General features: G+C 40.9%; 1 protein-coding gene and 1 long non-coding RNA gene across 2 annotated transcripts; both read left to right on the top strand.

Moving 5' to 3' along the window:
* Nucleotides 1–11,089: 11,089 nt before the first annotated feature.
* Nucleotides 11,090–11,591, top strand: LOC131244631 (uncharacterized). Its single transcript, XR_009170431.1, has 2 exons — nt 11,090–11,316; nt 11,412–11,591. It is a non-coding gene; the product is annotated as an uncharacterized LOC131244631 (long non-coding RNA).
* A 5,557-nt stretch (nt 11,592–17,148) lies between these two features.
* On the top strand, nt 17,149–19,946 carry LOC131244262 (uncharacterized). The gene is made up of 5 exons (XM_058243895.1): nt 17,149–17,352; nt 17,917–18,054; nt 18,469–19,063; nt 19,112–19,410; nt 19,515–19,946. Exons 1-5 carry the CDS (start codon nt 17,149–17,151, stop codon nt 19,944–19,946), a joined length of 1,668 nt encoding a protein of 555 aa, XP_058099878.1.
* Nucleotides 19,947–20,172: the final 226 nt, after the last annotated feature.

Genomic DNA, 20,172 nt, shown 5'->3' with positions numbered 1-20,172 from the left:
ATTCAAGCAACACTAAAGGTAATAAGATACTTCTCCTTAATTATATATATAAATTTCTTTTTTCTTATATATTGGCTCGGTCCACCTTAAAAAAAAACTTTGAATTATATTGCATTCATTTGTATTTTTTCACAGGAAAAACTAGATGAGCACTATAGTAGCAATCCTGCTTTTAGGATGATCGGCATGGATGATGCCCTTACAGCGGTACTAATAAAATTTAAAAATTACTTAAGTTTTATGGTAATTATGAATATATTAATAACTTGATTTACAATGTTTTACAGTTGGTTGGTTCTGACAATAGCGGGTAAATGTGGGATCTAGGTTGCTCAATAAGTAAGCTAGGACTGAAGAAGTTAGCCCCTGCTCGTTCAAAGGTAGAGAATGTGATAAAAGAAAAAGAGAGCGTAACTCAAGAGTTATTTCAGGTGAAGAAAAAATTAAATAATATGACTGAATATATAGTTGAGATGAAGAAAATATTAGTGGATATGCAGAAAGAGAGACAATATACTCAAAATCTCTCATCATCAACAATCGCTAAATCTACTCAGGCATCGTCGGTATGCAAGTATAAATTTTTTACTGTATTGAGCTTACAATTATATTATAAACACTAACAATACCAATGTCATTTTATGTGTAAATGTAGTCGGATATTATATATATCAGTAAGAGATGCGACTTGCTTGGTTTTAGAAAACGTGGTATAGTTGCTCGTGGTGAAGTACATGAAGTTAATCCAAATGCAACTGTCTATTGTGAACCATTGGAGGATGGAGCTTTTGTTGTTGTCCTGACTGAGGTTATACAACCTCATGCTTGTTTGTGGAAAGAAGATAGGTTCGCATCTATACTTGGAGAGGCCGGTCTGGGATCATTTGTGCAATGGGGGAAAGAGGCTTTGAGAATTCAATAATTTGAACAAATTTGGTACTCTATAAGTGAACATGTGTAGTGTGCATTTTGAACTAATTTTGAACGTGTAGTGTGCATTTTGAACTAATTTTGAACTAATTTGGCACTTATTTTTTTTAATATTGAATGAATTTTGTACTCTATATTTGAACATATTTATAATCTTAGGCTCCATTTGGTCATCATATTAGTATTTATGAAAATATTTTTTAAAAAAAACCAAATGGAGCCTAAGTCCTTTTTTAACTCCACCAATGCAACTCCTTACATTGCCGGTCCCAAGCATGAGTAAAGGAGGAGGGAGAAGGGCTTTAGAATAAGATCGTTAACTATGGAGTAGATCCTGAAAATGCAGTATCTCTGGTTTTATGGTTTTACTTGTACATTCCTGTATTGATTACTCAAGCATGACAGTTATACGCATTCTTTCAGGTGAATGTTGCATGTGGGAGGATTGGAGCTACATATTTCAGATTCAAGCATCTGGTACGTACGTCTCTTGTCAAGAATGCACATGTATAGTTCATCAAATAATATATTATGTGATATCATGTGCATGATATCTATGTTGTAATTACAATTATCTATAATAATAATAATAATTTGTTCATTATAGTGCATTCATAATAGTTATTATTATGGTTACAGTTATTCATTATATGACAGGTTTTCAGGTGAGATGATCGAGTTTCAAAACAAAACAGTCTGCGGTTTTGAGAAGCGATTCCCAGGATGTATGTGTGTTTCAAGGGCCATCTGCACCTTGGAAGCATATAATGGAAGGTAAGGAAAACCCTCAAGTTTCCTTCTTTGAATCATAAAAAGGTATTTGTGCTGAATCCCATGCATTGGCAATATTAGGCATGCTCATGAGCAAGACATGCATAATTCTGTAAAAATTAATGGAGCAGACCTGGATATGCGTTGGAGCTTCCGGATATTGAGCGGGGGTCCCTGGAAGGTGGGAACCGCTGTTATGACCATGGTGAGGTTGTCCATTTCCTATGGATAGCATTGGAGTGGCATGGCCATTTGGACAGGCCGCGTTTATGTATTTGGTCGTCATTAATGGAGCAGACCCGGATGTGCGTCGGATCTATCCGGATGAGCGGGGGTCCCTGAAAGATGGGAACCGCTGTTATGACCATGATGAAGCTGTCCATTTCCTATTGACAGCATTGGAAGGGCCTGGCCAATTGGAGCAGGCCGTGTTTATATCTATATTTGCAGGGACCATACCCTTATCCTATAACCTAAACCTATTCTCAAATCCCAAAACCGATAACTACAACCTAAACCTTAACCTAAACCTATAACTTATAACCTATAACATGAAACTATAACCTAAACTCAATTCCCTAAACTTTAGCCTACAACCTAACATAAACCTATTCTCAAATCCCAAAACCTATAACTACAACCTAAACATTAACCTAAACCTATAACCTATAACTTAAACATATAACCTAAATTAACTCAATTCCCTAAACTTTAACCTACAACCTAATCTAAACCTATACTTATAACCTAAACCTATTCTCAAATACCAAAACCTATAACCTAAACCTTAACCTAAAACTATAACCAATAACCTATAACATGAACCTATAACCTAAACTCAATTCCCTAAACCTTAACCTATAACCTAACCTAAACCTATACTTAAAACCTAAACCTATACTTATAAGCTAAACGTATAACCTACAACATTAACCTTAACCTATAACCTAAACCTATACTTATAACTTAAACCTAAACTTCTAACCTTAACCTAAACTTATTCTCAAATTCCAAAACCTATACTTATAACCTAAACCTAAACCTTAACTTATAATCTTAACCTAAACTTATAACCTTAACCTAAACTTAAAACCTTAACCTATAACCTATAACCTAAACCTATACTTATAACCTTAACCTAAACTTCTAACCTTAACCTAAACCTATTGTCAAATCCCAAAACTTATACTTATAACATAAACTTAAACCTTAACTTATAATTTTAACCTAAACTTATAACCTTAACCTAAACTTATAACCTTAACCTACAACCTTAACCTATAACCTATAACCTAAACCTATACTTATAACCTTAACTTAAACTTCTAACCTTAACCTAAACCTATTCTCAAATCCCAAAATCTATAACCTAAACCTAAAACTTAACCTATAACCTATAACCTATACCTATAATCTATAACCTAAACTCAATTCCCTAAACCATAACCTATAACCTAAACGCAATTTCCTAAACCTTAACCCATAACCTAACCTAAACTTAAACCTAAACCTAAACCTATAACCTAAACCTAAACCTAAACCCAAAACCTAAATGTATTCTCAAATCCCTAAACCTAAACCTACACCTAATCATAATCTCAACTCCCTAACCTAAACCTAAATCTAAACTTGAAAACCCAAACCCAAACCCAAACCCGATCCCGAACCCGAACCCTATTTCCTAAACCTAAACCTTAACCTATTCTCAATTCCTATAACCCTAAAGCTTATAACCTAAACCTAAACCTTAACCTATGACCAAAAACCTTAACCTATAACCAATAACCTAAACTTATAACCTATAACCTAACCTTAGCCTAAACCTAAAACCTAAACCTTAACCTATAACCTAAAACCTAAATGTATTCTCAAATCCCTAAACCTAAACTTTTACCTATTCCTAATCTCAACTCCCTAACCTAAACCTAAACCTAAACTTTAAAACCCAAACCTAAACCCGATCCCGAACCCGAAACCAATTTTCTAAACCTAAACCTTAACATATTCTCAATTCCTATAACCTTAAAGCTTATAACCTAAACCTAAACCTTAACCTTAACCTAAACCTAAACCTAAACCTATGACCTAAAACCTTAACCTATAACCTATATCCTAAACTTATAACTTATAACCTATAACCTATAACCTAAACCTAAAACTAAACCCAAAACCTAATTGTATTCTCAAATTCCTAAACCTAAACCTACATCTAATCCTAATCTCAACTCCCTAACCTAAACCTAAACCTAAACTTAAAAACCCAAACCTAAACCCGATCCCGAACCCGAACCCGATTTCCTAAACCTAAACCTTAACCTATTCTCAATTCCCTTAACCTATAGCTTAGAACCTAAACCTAAACCTATACCCTATAACCTAAACCTAAAACCTAATGTATTCTCAAATCCCTAAACCTAAATCTACACCTAATCCTAATCTCAACTCCCTAACATAAACCTGAACCTAAACTTGAAAACCCAAACCTAAACCTGATCCCGAACCCAAACCCGATTTCCTAAACCTAAACCTTAACCTATTCTCAATTCCCTAAACCTATAGCTTATAATCTAAACCTAAACCTTAACCTAAACCTAAACCTAAACCTTAACCTAAACCTATGACCTAAAACCTTAACCTATAACCTATAACATAAACTTATAACCTATAACCTAACCTTAACCTAAACTTAAAACCTAAACCTTAACCTATAACCTAAAACCTAAACCTAAACCCAAAACCTAAATGTATTCTCAAATCCCTAAACATAAACCTACACCTAATCCTAATCTCAACTCCCTAACCTAAACCTAAACCTAAACTTGAAAACCCAAACCTAAACTCTATCCCGAACCCGAACCCAATTTCCTAAACCTAAACCTTAACCTATTCTCAATTCCCTAAACCTAAACCTAAACCTAAAACTAAACCTATAACCTAAACCTAATGTCACGCCCCAAACTCGAAAACCGGGCTCATAAAATTTTTGATCGCCGAATCCGGCACCGTTAGCATCCGTAGTGCCCCATCCTCGGATTTCGGCACTCATATGCCAGATTCCGATGCTAGGATTCTACGAAAGAAGGAGATGTGGTGTCATGCCCCAAACTCAAAAATCGGGCTCATAAAATTCTCGATCGCCGAATCCGGCGCCAACAGCCTTCGTAGTGCCCCATCCTCGGATTCCGACACTCATATGCCAAATTCTGATCCTAGGATCCACAAGGAGGATTTTTCAACATACATTTGTCTCATAAGAAGCATAACCATAAGTATACCCAAATCATAAATGCAACATCATCACCACATATCCACTGATATAAACATTTGAATACAATGCTGAGAGGGAAATAAATATATCGAAATCAAAGCTCCAGAGGATAGCTGCATGCGCCAAGCTCAATGCTGCTGCAACCTATCGCCACCTGCACGCATCTATCGTGCATAAGCTTATAAAAGCTTAGAGGGTGGTGAAAGTGTGTGCATAAGATAAGTGTCAAGTATATCATGAAGCCCATAAATCATACATCATCGGAATAAGCGAAAATACTGACAAGATCATGAATCATACGATATCAGAGTAAGCGAAAATATACTGACAAGATCATGAATGTTATCAGCCGTACAAAGGCTATGCGATGCAAAACATAATAAGACAATAACAAATGTTGATGATGCAATGCAATATGCAAATCCTGATGAGCCACGAATACCATCAACCTCATCTAGGTCATATAAGTGTAAAAATATAGTAACCCAAAATGCTAAGTACTGCAGATGCAATGTAATATGCGGTGCGAATGAAATGACCATGCTGGAATGTGGAGTCGGGATGATAATACGTAGTATCGCAGGCTATGGGGTCCACCACAAGGGACTTCTATCTAAACCAGTCCCATACCTAAATTTGGATAGTCTGACTTAGTGTGGTAAACTCCTGATCTCAGGTTAGTCGCGTGCCCAACCGAAATTCTGGCCATGTGAAGGTACACTTAACAAATAATTACACACCACCAGCCCAAGTAGATAGTGAATAAATGAATGAATGAATGGATATGCAATTTCTGCTCAATAAGTCCATATATCAGTACATTGCTCTCTGGAAAAAATCATTGGGGTCTATTACACTCCACACTGACTGCCTCCTCCCTAGCTGCACAGCCAAGTAATTAGTGGAAGAGACCTCACTATCTGCCTGCCAATATTGGGCCTGGCTCGTCTATAGTGAACCCATTTACGAGCTGGTCATACTCAGCCTAGCTTATAGCCCTCTCACTCGGGCGGATAAGGCCACACCCCCTTCCAACCGCCCAGATACAGTGGGAGATACGACCTCATAGTATAGGCACCGACGCTCATATTCCACTCGGTCTAGATGTTGGAGTATCTCATGGTACCAAGGAGGTTCTGAGATTTTTACCCAAAGACATCCTATGTGCCCACAGTGCTAGAACCAAGCATTTTTGGTGTCTCATCTGGCCATCCACGATGTGTTTGTGGAGGCCACGACCCTGATGTCGCTAGGGCATATAATGATCAAGTCACATATATGCGAGATACATGAGTTACACTATCCAGTCATGTAGCAATCCTACGCATACGGCCCGATAATGTGAGCACTCCGTCTCATAAGGAGTCCCATAAATAGTCTGCCTAATAGCGTATACTATAATCAAACATTTCTCATATCAAGCATATATATGATGCGTATGGGCATGAATCATGGAGCTATACTAAGCATGTTATATGGTGATGAACTATCCTCACAACGAAGATGGGCCTTGATGGCCTACACATAACAAGTATGGGCCTATCAATGGGCCCTAGGGAGAGTCATAATGCAGACATTTAACCAACATTATTCTTACAATGTGAACGTCAAACCAACATTGCTCCTAAGGCACGACCCGCCATAAATGTCATTACATAACCCATGGTGGAATCACACAATGCAATAGACCTTGTATACATCCCATTGGGCCTCGACCCATGGGCCTCAAATACATCAAATGGGCCTTATCATATGGTCCTCATATATGTCAAGGTGGGCTTCAATAATGGGCCTCATACACATCACGGTGGGCCTCAATAACGGGCCTCATACACATCAAGGTGGGCCTCAATAATGAACCTTGAATACATCACAATGGGCCTCAACCCATGGGCCCCAAATACATCACGATGGGCCTTACCAAATGGGTCAAAAATACATTACAATGGGCCTCGTCATATGGGCCGGGAATACATCACAATGGGCCTCGCTAAATGGGCCATAAATACGCAACAGCTGGGCCCTGCACATGGGCCATAAATACATCAATGGGCCATAAATATGCAACAGCTAGGCCCTGCGCATGGGCCATAAATACATCACATCGGGCCCCAACACATGGCCCGAGTACACATCATATTGGGCCTCAAACATGGATAGCATATACATCAAGTGGCACGCATTGAATGGGTCTTACATATCGCAATGGACCACGTCAATGGGCCTTATACATCACGTCGGGCCGCTTGGATCAAGCACGTACGTCATGTGGGGGCCACGTGAGTGGACGGTGTGAATATACAACACATCTCAAGGTGGGCCCTACCTGTCCTACGATAAAACAAATGGATAGCTGGGTATAGAACGCATGCATCAAGGGGCCCACCGTCCCACAAAACAGATGGACAGCGTTGTTGCAAAGCACATACATCATGGTCGGCCTATACAGCACCGTCCAAATGGACGGCGTGTATATAAAATACATATATCAAGGTGGGCCGTAACGACAGGCCTCGCACATTGGACTTACATACCTCAGGTGGGCCTCAATAATGAGCCATAAATATGGCAAGTGGGCCTAATCACTTGGGCCTTATATATACACCAAGGTGGGCCTCAATGGACGGCTACAAATAAATCAAAATAGGCCTCATACATATACCAAGGTGGGCCTCAATGGGCGGTCACAAATAAATCAAGATGGGCCCCATACATATACCAAGGTGGGCCTCAATGGGTAGTCACAAATAAATCAAGATGGGCCCCATATATATACCAAGGTGGGGTCCACTTGAACTATAGATCTGTCTTATTTTTAGCCTCAAGCCTGTAATACAAGCTTGCCAAATGGTGGATGGTTTGGATGCAACCCATGCATCATGGTGGGGGTCCATATGAACTATGGACCTGACTCATTCTTTAGCTCATATCATAAAATGAGCTTTTAAAATGGGTGGACGATTTGGATGCAGCACATGCATCATGGTGGGGGCCACTAGCCATCCAGCAGCCAGCCATATGGTTGGACGGCATTGATAAAACACATATAGTCTGGTGGGTTCCACCGTCCATAGCAGTGGACAGTGCGAACAAAATGCATACATCCTTGTGGGTCCCACCTGGGGCCCACCATAATGCTTATTTGCGGTCCAACCTGTTGATAAGGTCACACATGACCTGGATGGAAAGGAAAAACAAATTTCATCTTAATCCAAAACTTACATGAACCCAAAAATGGGTTTCAATGGCAGCCGTGCAATGACCGTTGTTCCCTATGATGTGGGCCACCTGAGCTTCGGATGGGGATGATATTTGGAGGGCGGCCCACTGCCCTAAGGGTCTACAAGATGGACGGTGTGGATATACAAAACACACATCATGGTGGGGCCCACGGCTGGGTCGTGTGGCTGCTGTCCGTCCGCCCAAATGCTATAGGCGCTGCCTGTGCGCCTCTGGCAGCAGCAGCGTCTACTACATGTTATATAAATATATTTTTAAAAACACGTATTTTTGTAATTTTTCGTGCATGGGGCCTGCATCAGGTGAATCCGACCCACCTAATGGATTCCATAGTTCATAACCAATCCATCAAGCCCAATATTGGGCATCTTTCGACATGTAGAAAAGTTAAGGTGAATTTGAACGGTGAAAATTACCGTTTGCTAAGGTATGACCCACCAGAAAGTTGGATCAGCTTCATTTTTCGGTTCAATGCCTAAAATGAGTTAGTAATTAGGATGGACGGCGTGGATTGAATCCATACATCTATGTGGGGCCTATACAAGTGGCTCACCCAAATAGCCTTAAACCAAGGCTAATATTTGTGTTTTCCATTTAACGTCCAGCGTCCAGGACGCTGGACGGGTGTGCATTTCAAGTGAGCTGCCCACGTGGGCCACCACATGAGGGCTGGGGTGGAATAAAACATATAAAGTGGGCCCCACCTATAGACGGCTTGGATAAAATATATGCCTTATCGTGGGGTCCATTCGAGTGAGCCACATGGCCACATCGTCACATGAAAAGAAATGAAAAAGAGAGGGAGAGAGAGAGAGAGAGATAGAGGGACACGCGTGATGGAGGGACCCCGGCATTATGGGCCCTCCGTTTCAAGCATCCAATCATACATCAAGTGGGTCCCATTGCATGTGGGCCCTTCAAATCAAAGAATAATGGTAGAGATCCCTTCTCCACCAAGATGTAAGGTCTAGATGACCCCTTTTTAGACTAGAAAGTAAACATCATGATGGGGTCCAAGGAGAATGGCCCCATCATGGAATGATAATAAAATCAAGGTGGGCCACCGGCCACATATAGGGTCCCAAGTAAGATCCATACCATCAATCGGTAGGCCTCACTTAGCCTATCATTAAAATATGGAAAGATCTAGCCTAATAAGCACCCACCGTTCGATCTTCTCGGTCCATTGGAACGTTGGTCTCCTTGTGCTTCACTTTGATGGAGAGGATGAGAAATGAAGGGCTAAGATGATGGATTTTTAGGATAGAAAGTGGGCCACACAACTCACTTTTCTCTCATGGAAGAGCTTGGACGTGAGCTCATTTTGGTTGCTTGGAATTTGTGAAGGGAAAGACAGAGAGAGAGAGGGTAGTTGAAAGAGAAGTGATGGGAGATGGGTGATGGATGTGAGTGATGGGTGAGGTGATGGATTGGTTAACTTTTGGATTTGCTTGACTTGTGGAGAAAGAAAGTATGGGTTGCTTTGTACTTGACATGAGGTGATTGATGGGATTGATTTAGCATATCGTAGAGATTCTCTTGGGATTGCAAAGGCACAGCGTTTCTTCGAACTGAACGCGAGTCCACATCTCCCTGCCAGGGTATCGGATCGGTATGCAAGATGCGGTGTTGGAACCGCGGCGACGGTGCGGTCTCAAAGATACTACTCGCGAGGTAAGCCGATTCTAATATATGGGACACGACTTAGCATCACGCGCAAAGGCTGATAATAGATCGCGGGTCGCCAAAATTTGACAGGGAGGACCGCGAAGGCATACGAAATGGTACGAGCTATGATACGAGTCTTACACCTAAATTTAAATCCAAAACCTAAATATATTCTCAAATCCCTAAACCTAAACCTACACCTAATCCTAATCTCAACTCCCTAACCTAAACCTAAACCTAAACTTGAAAACCTAAACCTAAACCCCATCCGGAACCCGAACCCGATTTCCTAAACCTAAACCTTAACCTATTCTCAATTCCCTAAACCTATAGCTTATAACCTAAACCTAAGCCTTAACCTAAACCTAAACCTATGAGCTAAAACCTTAACCTATAACCTATAACCTAAACTTATAACCTATAACCTAACCTTAGCCTAAACCTAAAAACTAAACCTTAACCTAAAACCTAAAACCTAAACCTAAACCTAAAACCTAAATGTATTCTCAAATCCCTAAACCTAAACCTACACCTAATCCTAATCTCAACTCCATAACCTAAAGCTAAACCTAAACTTGAAAACCCAAACCTAAACCCGATCCCTAATCCGATTTCTTAAGCCTAAACCTTAACCTATTCTCAATTCCCTAAACCTATAGCTTATAATCTAAACCTAAACCTAAACCTAAACCTTTACCTAAACCTATAACCTTAACCTAAACCAAAACCTATGACCTAAAACCTTAACCTATAACCTATAACCTATATATAACCTAACCTTAACCTAAACCTTAACTTATAACCTAAAACCTAAACCTTAACCTAAAACCTATATGTATTCTCAAATCCCTAAACCTAAACCTACACCTAAACCTAATCTCAACTCCCTAACCTAAACCTAAACCTAAACTTGAAAACCCAAACCTAAACCCGATCTTGAACCCGAACCCGATTTCCTAAATCTAAACCTTAACCTATTCTTAATTCCCCAAACCTAAAACCTAAACTTAAACTTAAAACCTAAATGTATTCTCAAATCCCTAAACATAAACCTACACCTAATCCTAATCTCAACTCCCGAACCTAAACCTACAAACCATATGGTGATACCATTCCTTTTGTATCAATTTCATTCTTCTTTGAGTTTTTATTAATTCATTAAGAAGGAAAAAATGGTTATACATGATGCACTTCTTTCACTTTGTTTTTCTTTCCCCCAATGGTCATTCTGATTTATGAATGCTATGACTATTTGTTGGATGATGGAATATACGAAGCTATTGCAGGAAGTGATTTTGTCATTACTAGCTAGAGTTGCATTTCGAGACAACTCTTAAAAGTACTACATAAATGACCATGGAAGTAATTTTACAGAGGTCACTAAGAAATTGAAAGGAAAAGGAGTGGACTTGGACAACAATCGGTTTTTGATTCTTCAGGTGGGTGATGGCTGAAAAAAGCCTATTTACTTGTGAAAAAAATCATACCGTCAAAATATATCTTCTCTTTCAATTCTGTATCATTGAAATTTCAGGGTGAAGTCGAGCAAATTTCTCTAATGAAGCTAAAGATTTGTATTTTCAGCATTATTGTAATTATAATTGTAATTGATTGAATGAAGGATTGTAATTGATTGTAATTGTAATTGATTGAATGAATGATTGTAATTGATTTTAATTGTAATTGATTGAATGAAGGATTGTAATTGAAAGAATGAATGATTGTAATTGATTGCAATGGAATGAATGAATGATTATGCAAGTGGTAATTGAATGAACAAATGATTATATATATATATATATATATATATATATATATATATTTTTTTTTTTTTTAATGTACGAAATAGCTATGGATATTGACCGTAGCCGATTATCTGACAGTTGTAGCCATTATTAAATTTGGCCTATTGCTATAGATTTTTAGCTACAAATAATATCCTAGCTGTTTGTGGTTTTCGCAATAGATATAATTGCTACGAATTTATCTGTAGCTATTGGGATCAATAGCTATGGATTAAATCCGTAGCCATAGGTTCAAGACCTATTGTTACGGAACCTACGACTATGGTCGTGCTACAGACTAAAACCGTAGCCATAGGTCTATGACTACGGTTTTAATCCGTAGCCTTTGCCCATTTTTTTGATAGTGTTAATCTATTAATTTTAGACATGTTATGGCTAGCGATAAGTATATCATCAATATATAATACTAGGACAATGAATTTTCCATCACTTAATGCCTTGAAGTAGACAGAATGATCATATTCACTTCTGGTAAACTGCTAACTCACCATGAAAGAATCAAATCTTTTATACCATTGCCTAAGTGACTGTTTCAGGTCGAACAATGACCTCCTAAAACTGCAAACCTTATTCTCTGACCCATGTATCTCGAACCCTTATACTTGCTTCATGTAAATCTACTCTTTTAATTCACCATGAAGGAAAGTAGTTTTTACATCTGTTGTTCAAATTTCAGATTATTGGGCAACAATCGCCAACATAAATCCAATAGATACCTGCTTAAGCACGGGTGTAAAAATCTCACTAAAGTTGACATCGTAATAAGCCATTAAAACTATGAAGTTTGACCTTACCTCAAAAGTCTCTTTCAGCACAATCTAGGCGATCACCTCCATGGATTGGTCGTTAAGTAAAGCTGTCATCGAGGTCCTCATCGCTAGAGCTCGAATCGTCTGGGATAGCCTTACAATTCACCATTGGTAGTGCTTTACAGAAATCAGGATTGTGTGATACAACAACCACAGGCGGTTGAGCATCGCCTTGGGCTCGGGGTGGAATTAGCGTATCAACAAGACGGTCGAGGGTTGCCTGCAACCCTTTTATGGTTAACTGACTCTCCCAGTGGAAAGCCTCCATTCTTTCCAAAAGATAATGATTCCCTGGCTAACTGTCCATGAGATTTTGATCCGTACTGTCGTTATTTGCTATCAATTCAAGTGGAGTCCTTGCTCTAATACCAATTGACGTAGGGATGGGCGCGATAAGGTCGATCATCGTCTTCCTCAAAGGGATAACTACTCTAAATCCACGGAGCTTCTCTAGACTCCTCGCAGAGATTCCTCGAATCCACAAGGAGAGATAAAAATACAAATAAATTATAAATAAATCGGAAATAAATTGATTGGTAATTAAAAAACGAGTTTACAACCTTTTAAATAGTGATACCAAACCTTGGAAGAAGTTTCAGAATCAAACTACAACTCAAACTCCTTAAAATCATGACTTACTATAAAAAGTAAACTTACTATTTATAAACGGTCATGATTTCTACTTGACCTTATTGTTTTCGGCCAAAAATAGTAAGTGTCCTGATTGGGTTAATCATCTTATCCTCCAAAAATAGTAAGTTATGATCGAACTAAAACTTACTATAAATAGTAAAAACAGAATTAAAAAGGACTTTTGACCATCGATCTGATAGAATCTCACAAATTTGGCATGGGCAACTTGGCGTAGTATGATTGGGTGGCTAAAGTAACTTCTCCTACCCCAAAATCATATATGGCACATTGAATAACTCATTCTGGTTTGCAAGATATGCCGATTTTAAGGATCTGACAGTCTCGATCACTTCCGCCTCCGAACGGACCTTCTCTAGTACATCTTGGACATGGAAGTGTCCGCGACCTGCTTTACATCAACTATTACTTCTAATGCTCTACGAAAGCTAGAGCATTTCTCATTATATACTTAGATATTGTATTCCTTTTTGTATAAGTAATTGAAAATAATCTTATTAACCAATAATCATGCTCTAATACATCATTATCATTAATTAAAATGAGACATAGTTTTAGATGTCTATTAAACGGACCCTAATATTTATGCTACTCTATTTGAATCCTACTTTTCTTAAATGAATTTCATGTGAAGGGTTTGACCATGTATTTCAATGGTAGGTGAGTGCAATTCAACATTGAGTTCTCGGGTTCAAGCTCATACCTACCATTAAAAAAAATTTAAGCAACTAAAGCATGAAATGACACAAAAAAGAGAAAAGTTCTAGAAATGATTTCTATGTAAACGAAATCAGTAAAAATATTTTTAAGAGAGTATTGTGCAAGATGCCTTGGATTTTGTCAATCTACTATGCTGAGAAGCCCTTTCTTAGATCAACCGATGTTTAATTCAATCCTACTGAAAATTGAATGGATTCTCAGTTTACACACTGTGAAGATTTGCATATTTTTTTGTTCAACCAAAAAGTGTAGTCGGTTTGGTTCAGTCCGACTAAAGGTCCCAATCAATCCGACCGAACAGGTTACGCAAGTTAGCACAAATCAGAGTATTTAAGTCCGATCACAATTAGGGCTTATTAATACGATTGTTTTCTCTCTTAAGGGCAAGGAATTTGCGAGCTGAGAGGGTTCTAAATGCTTATAAAGGCTTGGGAATGGATTTTTGTCAAGGGACTAGGGTTTTTCTCTTTATGGATCACAATGAGAGATTCGGGTTTCGTCTTTAATCGAAGGGGGTGAGTAGTGTAATCTCTAAGGCTTTGATTATACTAGATTTCTATTGCTTTGTGTCATGATTTTTTTTTTACAAGAGTTTTTCACGTTAAATATCTTGTGTTCGTGCTTTAGTTGGTTATCGTTTATTTGATTCTTCTATCTTTGTTGACATGTTTTCACAAAATGCACAGATTAACGGTAGTATTAGATCCAAATTTCTAATACCTAGAGTTGATCTAGGTTTATTAAGGGCTCAAAATTTCAATAGAGAAATATGTAGAGAAAGGAAGATGCATGACTTGTTTCAATCCCACTTCTTTCTCTTACTTCTTTCTTTTTGATTCTTTAAAATGACAAATTGCCCCTGCAAGACTCGGTTAACACATTTTGGCTTAGACGAGTTAACCAAGTCCCAAGTTTTACTTGGAAATCGGATAAGTAATGGGGGAATGCGAGCGAGAGTGCGTCTGCCCCTGGGTGTCTGTAAACCCTAAACGAGCATGCCCTCAAAAGCCTCCCTTTACCGTATTTGTTGCAAACCTCACATATGATACCTCTGAAAATGATCTTCTCAGGATTTTTGGCAGATATGGGAAGATAGCCGATGTATACATTCCCAGAGACCCAATTCGGAGGACATCTCGAGGATTCGCTTTCATTCGATTTTGCTATGAACGGGAAATGATCAAAGCCGCCAAGTACCTCCATGGTAGAAGAATCGATGGCCGTGCTGTGACGTTAGCCTGGGCAAGAAATCAGAGGGGGAATGTCGCTCCGGTTAGGGATTCACCCCCTCAATTGATTCCGTCTGCAACGCCTCAACCAACTTTCTCGGAAGCAGTCCGAAGCCACCCTGTTCCAGACAAACCCTCGGCGCAAGTAAAAGAGGCCCCTATTCTCGAACGGCGCCCAGACCCTTTCGTCATAGAGGCTGACATCAGGGAGGTCGAGAAATTGCAGGTTCCCTTTTCCATGGCTCTCATTGCCTCCTGTGCTAAGGAGGTTTTCGTCCTGCACCTGATCGACTCCCTCTACAACTCTCCTTTCGCTAGTTCCCAAATCGATGTCACTAGGATTGCTTCGAGAAAATTCCTCCTCAAATTCAAATCTAGGATGGAGTTGGATGCTTTTGCGTCAGATCTGGAACTACACCATTTGATGGGTTTATCGGAGGTTTGTTCCTGGTACACCCAAGCGACCTCTCTAATCAAAGGCAATAGGATCCAGCTAGTGGGTATACCTACGCATGCATGGTTCCGGGCACCATCGAAGGGTTTGCTAAATCATATGGGGAAGTTCTGGAAATCGACACAGTGACAGCTCTGGGCATATTTCAGGCGTTTGCCAGAGTCAAAATCAGACCGGCTCCGGATTTGGATATTCACAGCTTGAGATATTTGAAGGTAAATGGTTTGTCCTTCCCTGTGATTGGTTATTTGGAGAAACCGAAATTCTAGATAACCCATTTTTCCTCTCCAGATGTGCAGCCCACTGGTTGCAATTCCACCAGAGAATGGGTGGAGAAGTCCTTCTATAAACACAATCCTACTCTTTCTATATGCCTACCAGATGCTTGTGGAAATGCCAAGGTGACTACCAGTCCATCAGAGCAGGTTCATTCACCCACGATGGCAACCATCATTCCCTCCTCCCATCACCCTGACCTTTTCCTTCTGACTGGCTCAACATCCTTCGACCCATCCTCCCCACAACTGGGGCCGAGTGCTGTGGATCCCCTGATTCTGGATCTGAACTACCACCCTACCTAGTCTCCTCACCTCACCCTCCCCCTTAGAGTCTCAGATCCGCATCAAACCAATCCTTCTCCCACCATCCTCACTCCTATCCAAGTCTGTCATCAATTGAAGTCTGGAGGAAGTGACCCCTCTAGTTCCAGATGCTGGAAGGGCCGGGTATTGCTGCCCTGTCCCAGACAGATGTGTGGATCATGCAACTCTGCAGTCACAAGATCTTCAGCTTAGATCTAAGGAAGGTACTAACTCCCCTCTGCATAGGAAAGAAGGTAACAGCTTCCCTATGAATGAAGCCATCTACACGAACCCCGCTGACTATGTGGAGCTGGCCAATAACAGCTCCCCTGCGATTGAAGTAACCTGCAGGCCCCCTGTTAACTGTGTGGACCAAGCTAATACTAGGTTCCCAAACAGTCAGGTGAATCATGCCATCTGCAAGAGGGATGCTCTACCTGTCCAGACACCCCCTGCGGGGGTAGAGAGGCCTTTTAATTTCAGTAGGTGTTGCGAACAAGCGGCCACATGGAAGGCAAAGTTTGCTGGGTGCTCTCCCACCCGCCGGCACTCTCACCCTCAAACATTGAGTACTACTCATGTCCCTCTACAACGGCGTGTTGAGCTGCTGAGAAGGGAGTGGCTCACTCCTAATCAGGAAGGCGTTAGAAGGGAAGCAGAACCCACAGGTCACCTGGAGATTGACCTATCCCCTTTCTTTGGGCAAGAAAACGGAGCAGGTAGTAAATCTGCAGGCAATGCCTAAGTCCAACTAGCCCAACATGCTCAGGTGCCTATTTCCTCTTTTGATCTAGAAGATACAAGAAGCCACAAGCCTCATTAGAGCCCCTGCATACAGGGTAATGACTCATTGACAAGCACAAATGAGGCCACGGGAAGGATCATATCAGGCAGTAGGTCTATTAAAGGTAAGCGGAGAAAGGTATCCAACAGGAAGGTGGCTAGACTGATTGAAGAAGGGGAGTGGTTCTGCAAACTGCATCGCTTGAAGAGGAGGGCCATGAACTCAGGGTGTGTCACTGATGGGTAGTGCCCTTATTTGGAATGCTCGTGGGATAGGCAACCAGCCTACCATCAGAACTCTGAAGAAGCTGATCAGGAATTTTAACCCATTGCTACTAGCTATCCTCGAACCGATGACCAGAGAGGAGCGGAGGGTGGCCATTGGTCTGAAGTTGGGTTTTCACTCCTCGTTATCGAACGGCGAAGATGGGGGTAAAATCTGGGTTTACTATCAAAACCAAATCAATGCGACGGTGCACTTTAAATCATCTCAAATTCTTTCTTTGCATATTTCTTTTCAGAATTGTAGTTTTCTTGTTTTGCTGTCCATTGTATATGCTAAATGTTCATATATATCCAGAACGTCCCTCTGGTTGGACCTGGAAAATCATAGCAGGAACATCACAGGTCCATGGGTTGTTGGAGGCGATTTCAATGTAGTCACCGTAGCAAGCGAGTGTCAAAGTAACAGAGTGGCGGGAAGGCTGAGCATGTCAGAATTTGCTTCAGCTATTCTGCATGCTGGGCTACTTGATGCAAGTTTCGTTGGAAGAAATAGCTTTACATGGAGCAATAACAGATCCAGGAATGACAAAATATGGGCCAGGTTGGACGGAGTTCTCATGAACGATAGATGAGTGGAAGCCTTCCTCTCCTTCCGGGTTGAACACCTTCCCCGGGTCAACTCCGATCATGCTCCATTGTTACTTACATTTCCCCCTCAGCAAATGCCCTCCATCCGTCCGTTTCATTTCCTCCGTATGTGGACTCTCCACGAATCTTTCCAGCTGGTTGTTAAGAAGGTGTGGGAGGGAATGTGCTCCACCAACCCCATGGTAAATGTGCAGTTGAAGCTGAAAAAGACCAAACAATTACTTAAAGTATGGAATAAAGAGGTTTTTGGGAACATCTTCCACCATATCAAGGTAGCTGAGGCTGATGTTGATTGTTTGGAGGGTCATCTACAAAATTCTAGATCTAAGGATTCTTTCCAAGATAGTCTAGCTGCCAGGAGAAAGCTGGCCCACCTTGAGCTGATGGAGGAAATCTTCTAGAAACAAAAAGCAAGGAACTCTTGGTTGGAGGAAGGGGATAAAAATACAAAGCACTTCCATACTTCAGCTCGTGAGCGTGTTAGGAGAAATACAATTAGCTTGATTAAGGACGATAGTGGAACTTCCTTCTCTGGCTAGGCCCAAATCAAGGTTGCTGCAGTTTAGCATTTTGAAAGGCTGTTTCACGTAGAGCCTACTATGGATCCTAGCATATTTCTTGCTGTCATTCCTTGGATTCTCTTTTTGGAAGATAATAATGCATTACTTGTCAATCCTTCCTTTTAGGAGACACAGTCTGCAGCCTTTGACATCCCTAAAGATGGCGCCCCAGGCCCTGATGGGTTTTCTTCTTCCTTCTTCATTGAGTGTTGGCCAACGGTGGGAGAAGACATTCACAAAGCTGCATGCTCCATGTTCTCGAGAGAAGCGATCCCTAGAGCCTTTACTGCATCTCTAATATGTCTTATTCCAAAGTCCTCCGAAGCCTCAAAATTTGCTAATTACCACCCAATTAGCTTGTGTAATGTGATCTATAAAATTTTCTCCAAGATTCTCGCTTCACGATTGAGCAAGGTCCTCCCTAAACTGATCTCATTGGAACAGGGGGCTTTCGTTAAAGGAAGAGCGATCACTGAAAACATTGTGATGGCCCTGGAGGCAATGCAAAATCTCGACAGGAAAACTAGGGGCGTGAATATCATTCTGAAACTTGACTTGGAAAAAGCTTATGACAGGATTGATTGGAACTTCCTCAAGCAGGTCTTGCTCAAATTTGGGTTTAAGGATAGATGGGTTGCTCTTATGGAAACCTGCTGGGGTAGTAGTTGGTTCTCGGTCCTGATTAACGGGGAGGCAGCGGGTTTCTTCAAATCCTTTAGAGGTTTACGCTAGGGGGACCCTATCTCCCCTGGGCTGTTCATCCTTGCAGCGGAAGCCTTCTCCAGATCCTTCAGACAGCTGGTAGTTAGAGGTTGGTGCAAGCCGTTCAGCCCTCCGAGGGGTTGTCCCCTCATCTCTCACTTATTGTTCGCAGATGATACATTGTTGTTTGTCAATGGCAGCCGGGAATCGCTCAATACTGTTAAGGAATTCTTAAGCTCCTTCCAAAATGTCTTTGGTCATAGGATTAACAACACCAAGTGCTACTTTGTTCCTTCCAAGGACTTATCAGCTACTAGAATCAGGAGCACAGAGCGCATTCTGGGATTCTCTAAAGCCAGATCTAGGGTAGTGTACCTTGGAGTTCCCCTCTACAAAGGAAGAATTACTTCGGCTATGTTTTAGGCGCTCATTGATTAAATTACTAGCAGGATTAGCGGGTGGAATACTAGGTGTTTGTCCCAAGCTGGGAGATTAACCCTCATCAAGCATGTCTTGGGAAGTATTCCCCTCCATACCATGGCAGCCATGAGGACGCCAGCCCAGGTGATAACAATATGGAGTATAATTTTGCTCAATTCTTTTGGGGATGGGCCGAGGGAAAAAGGAAATGCCATTGGATTGCATGGAGCAAGATTGCTAGGCCAATTGAGGAGGGTGGCCTTGGGGTTAGAAATCTGAAAGATGTGTTGTCTACTCTTCATATGAAGATGGCTTGGAATGTTAAGTATGGGGACAAAGAGGGCCCTTGGGTGGCCCACATGCGCACCATATATCGGGGTGATTTGGAGGATGCACTTGCAATCAGAACATCCAATCACGCTCCCCCTTATTGGAAAGAGATCAGAAACGTCCTTCCGATTATCGCCAGGAACGCCCAGTAGCAGGTGGGATCGGGTACACTGAACTTATGGTCTAAAAACTGGACGGGTCTTGGACCTCTCCAGCAGATAGCTATCAACCCCATTCCGAGTTCACTTCAGTCCCTCCAGGTCAAGGATTTCATTGGGCCTTCTGGTCCCATGGCCCCCTCCTTTGTTCCTTTATACTTACCCCAGGACTCTCTCAACTTCATATTCCAGGGTGGCTTTGCTATAACTGATGACAGGC

This window comes from Magnolia sinica, chromosome 4 (assembly GCF_029962835.1).
Source record: "Magnolia sinica isolate HGM2019 chromosome 4, MsV1, whole genome shotgun sequence".
Lineage (NCBI taxonomy): Eukaryota > Viridiplantae > Streptophyta > Magnoliopsida > Magnoliales > Magnoliaceae > Magnolia > Magnolia sinica.
This window is presented reverse-complemented; position numbering and strand designations above follow the sequence as displayed.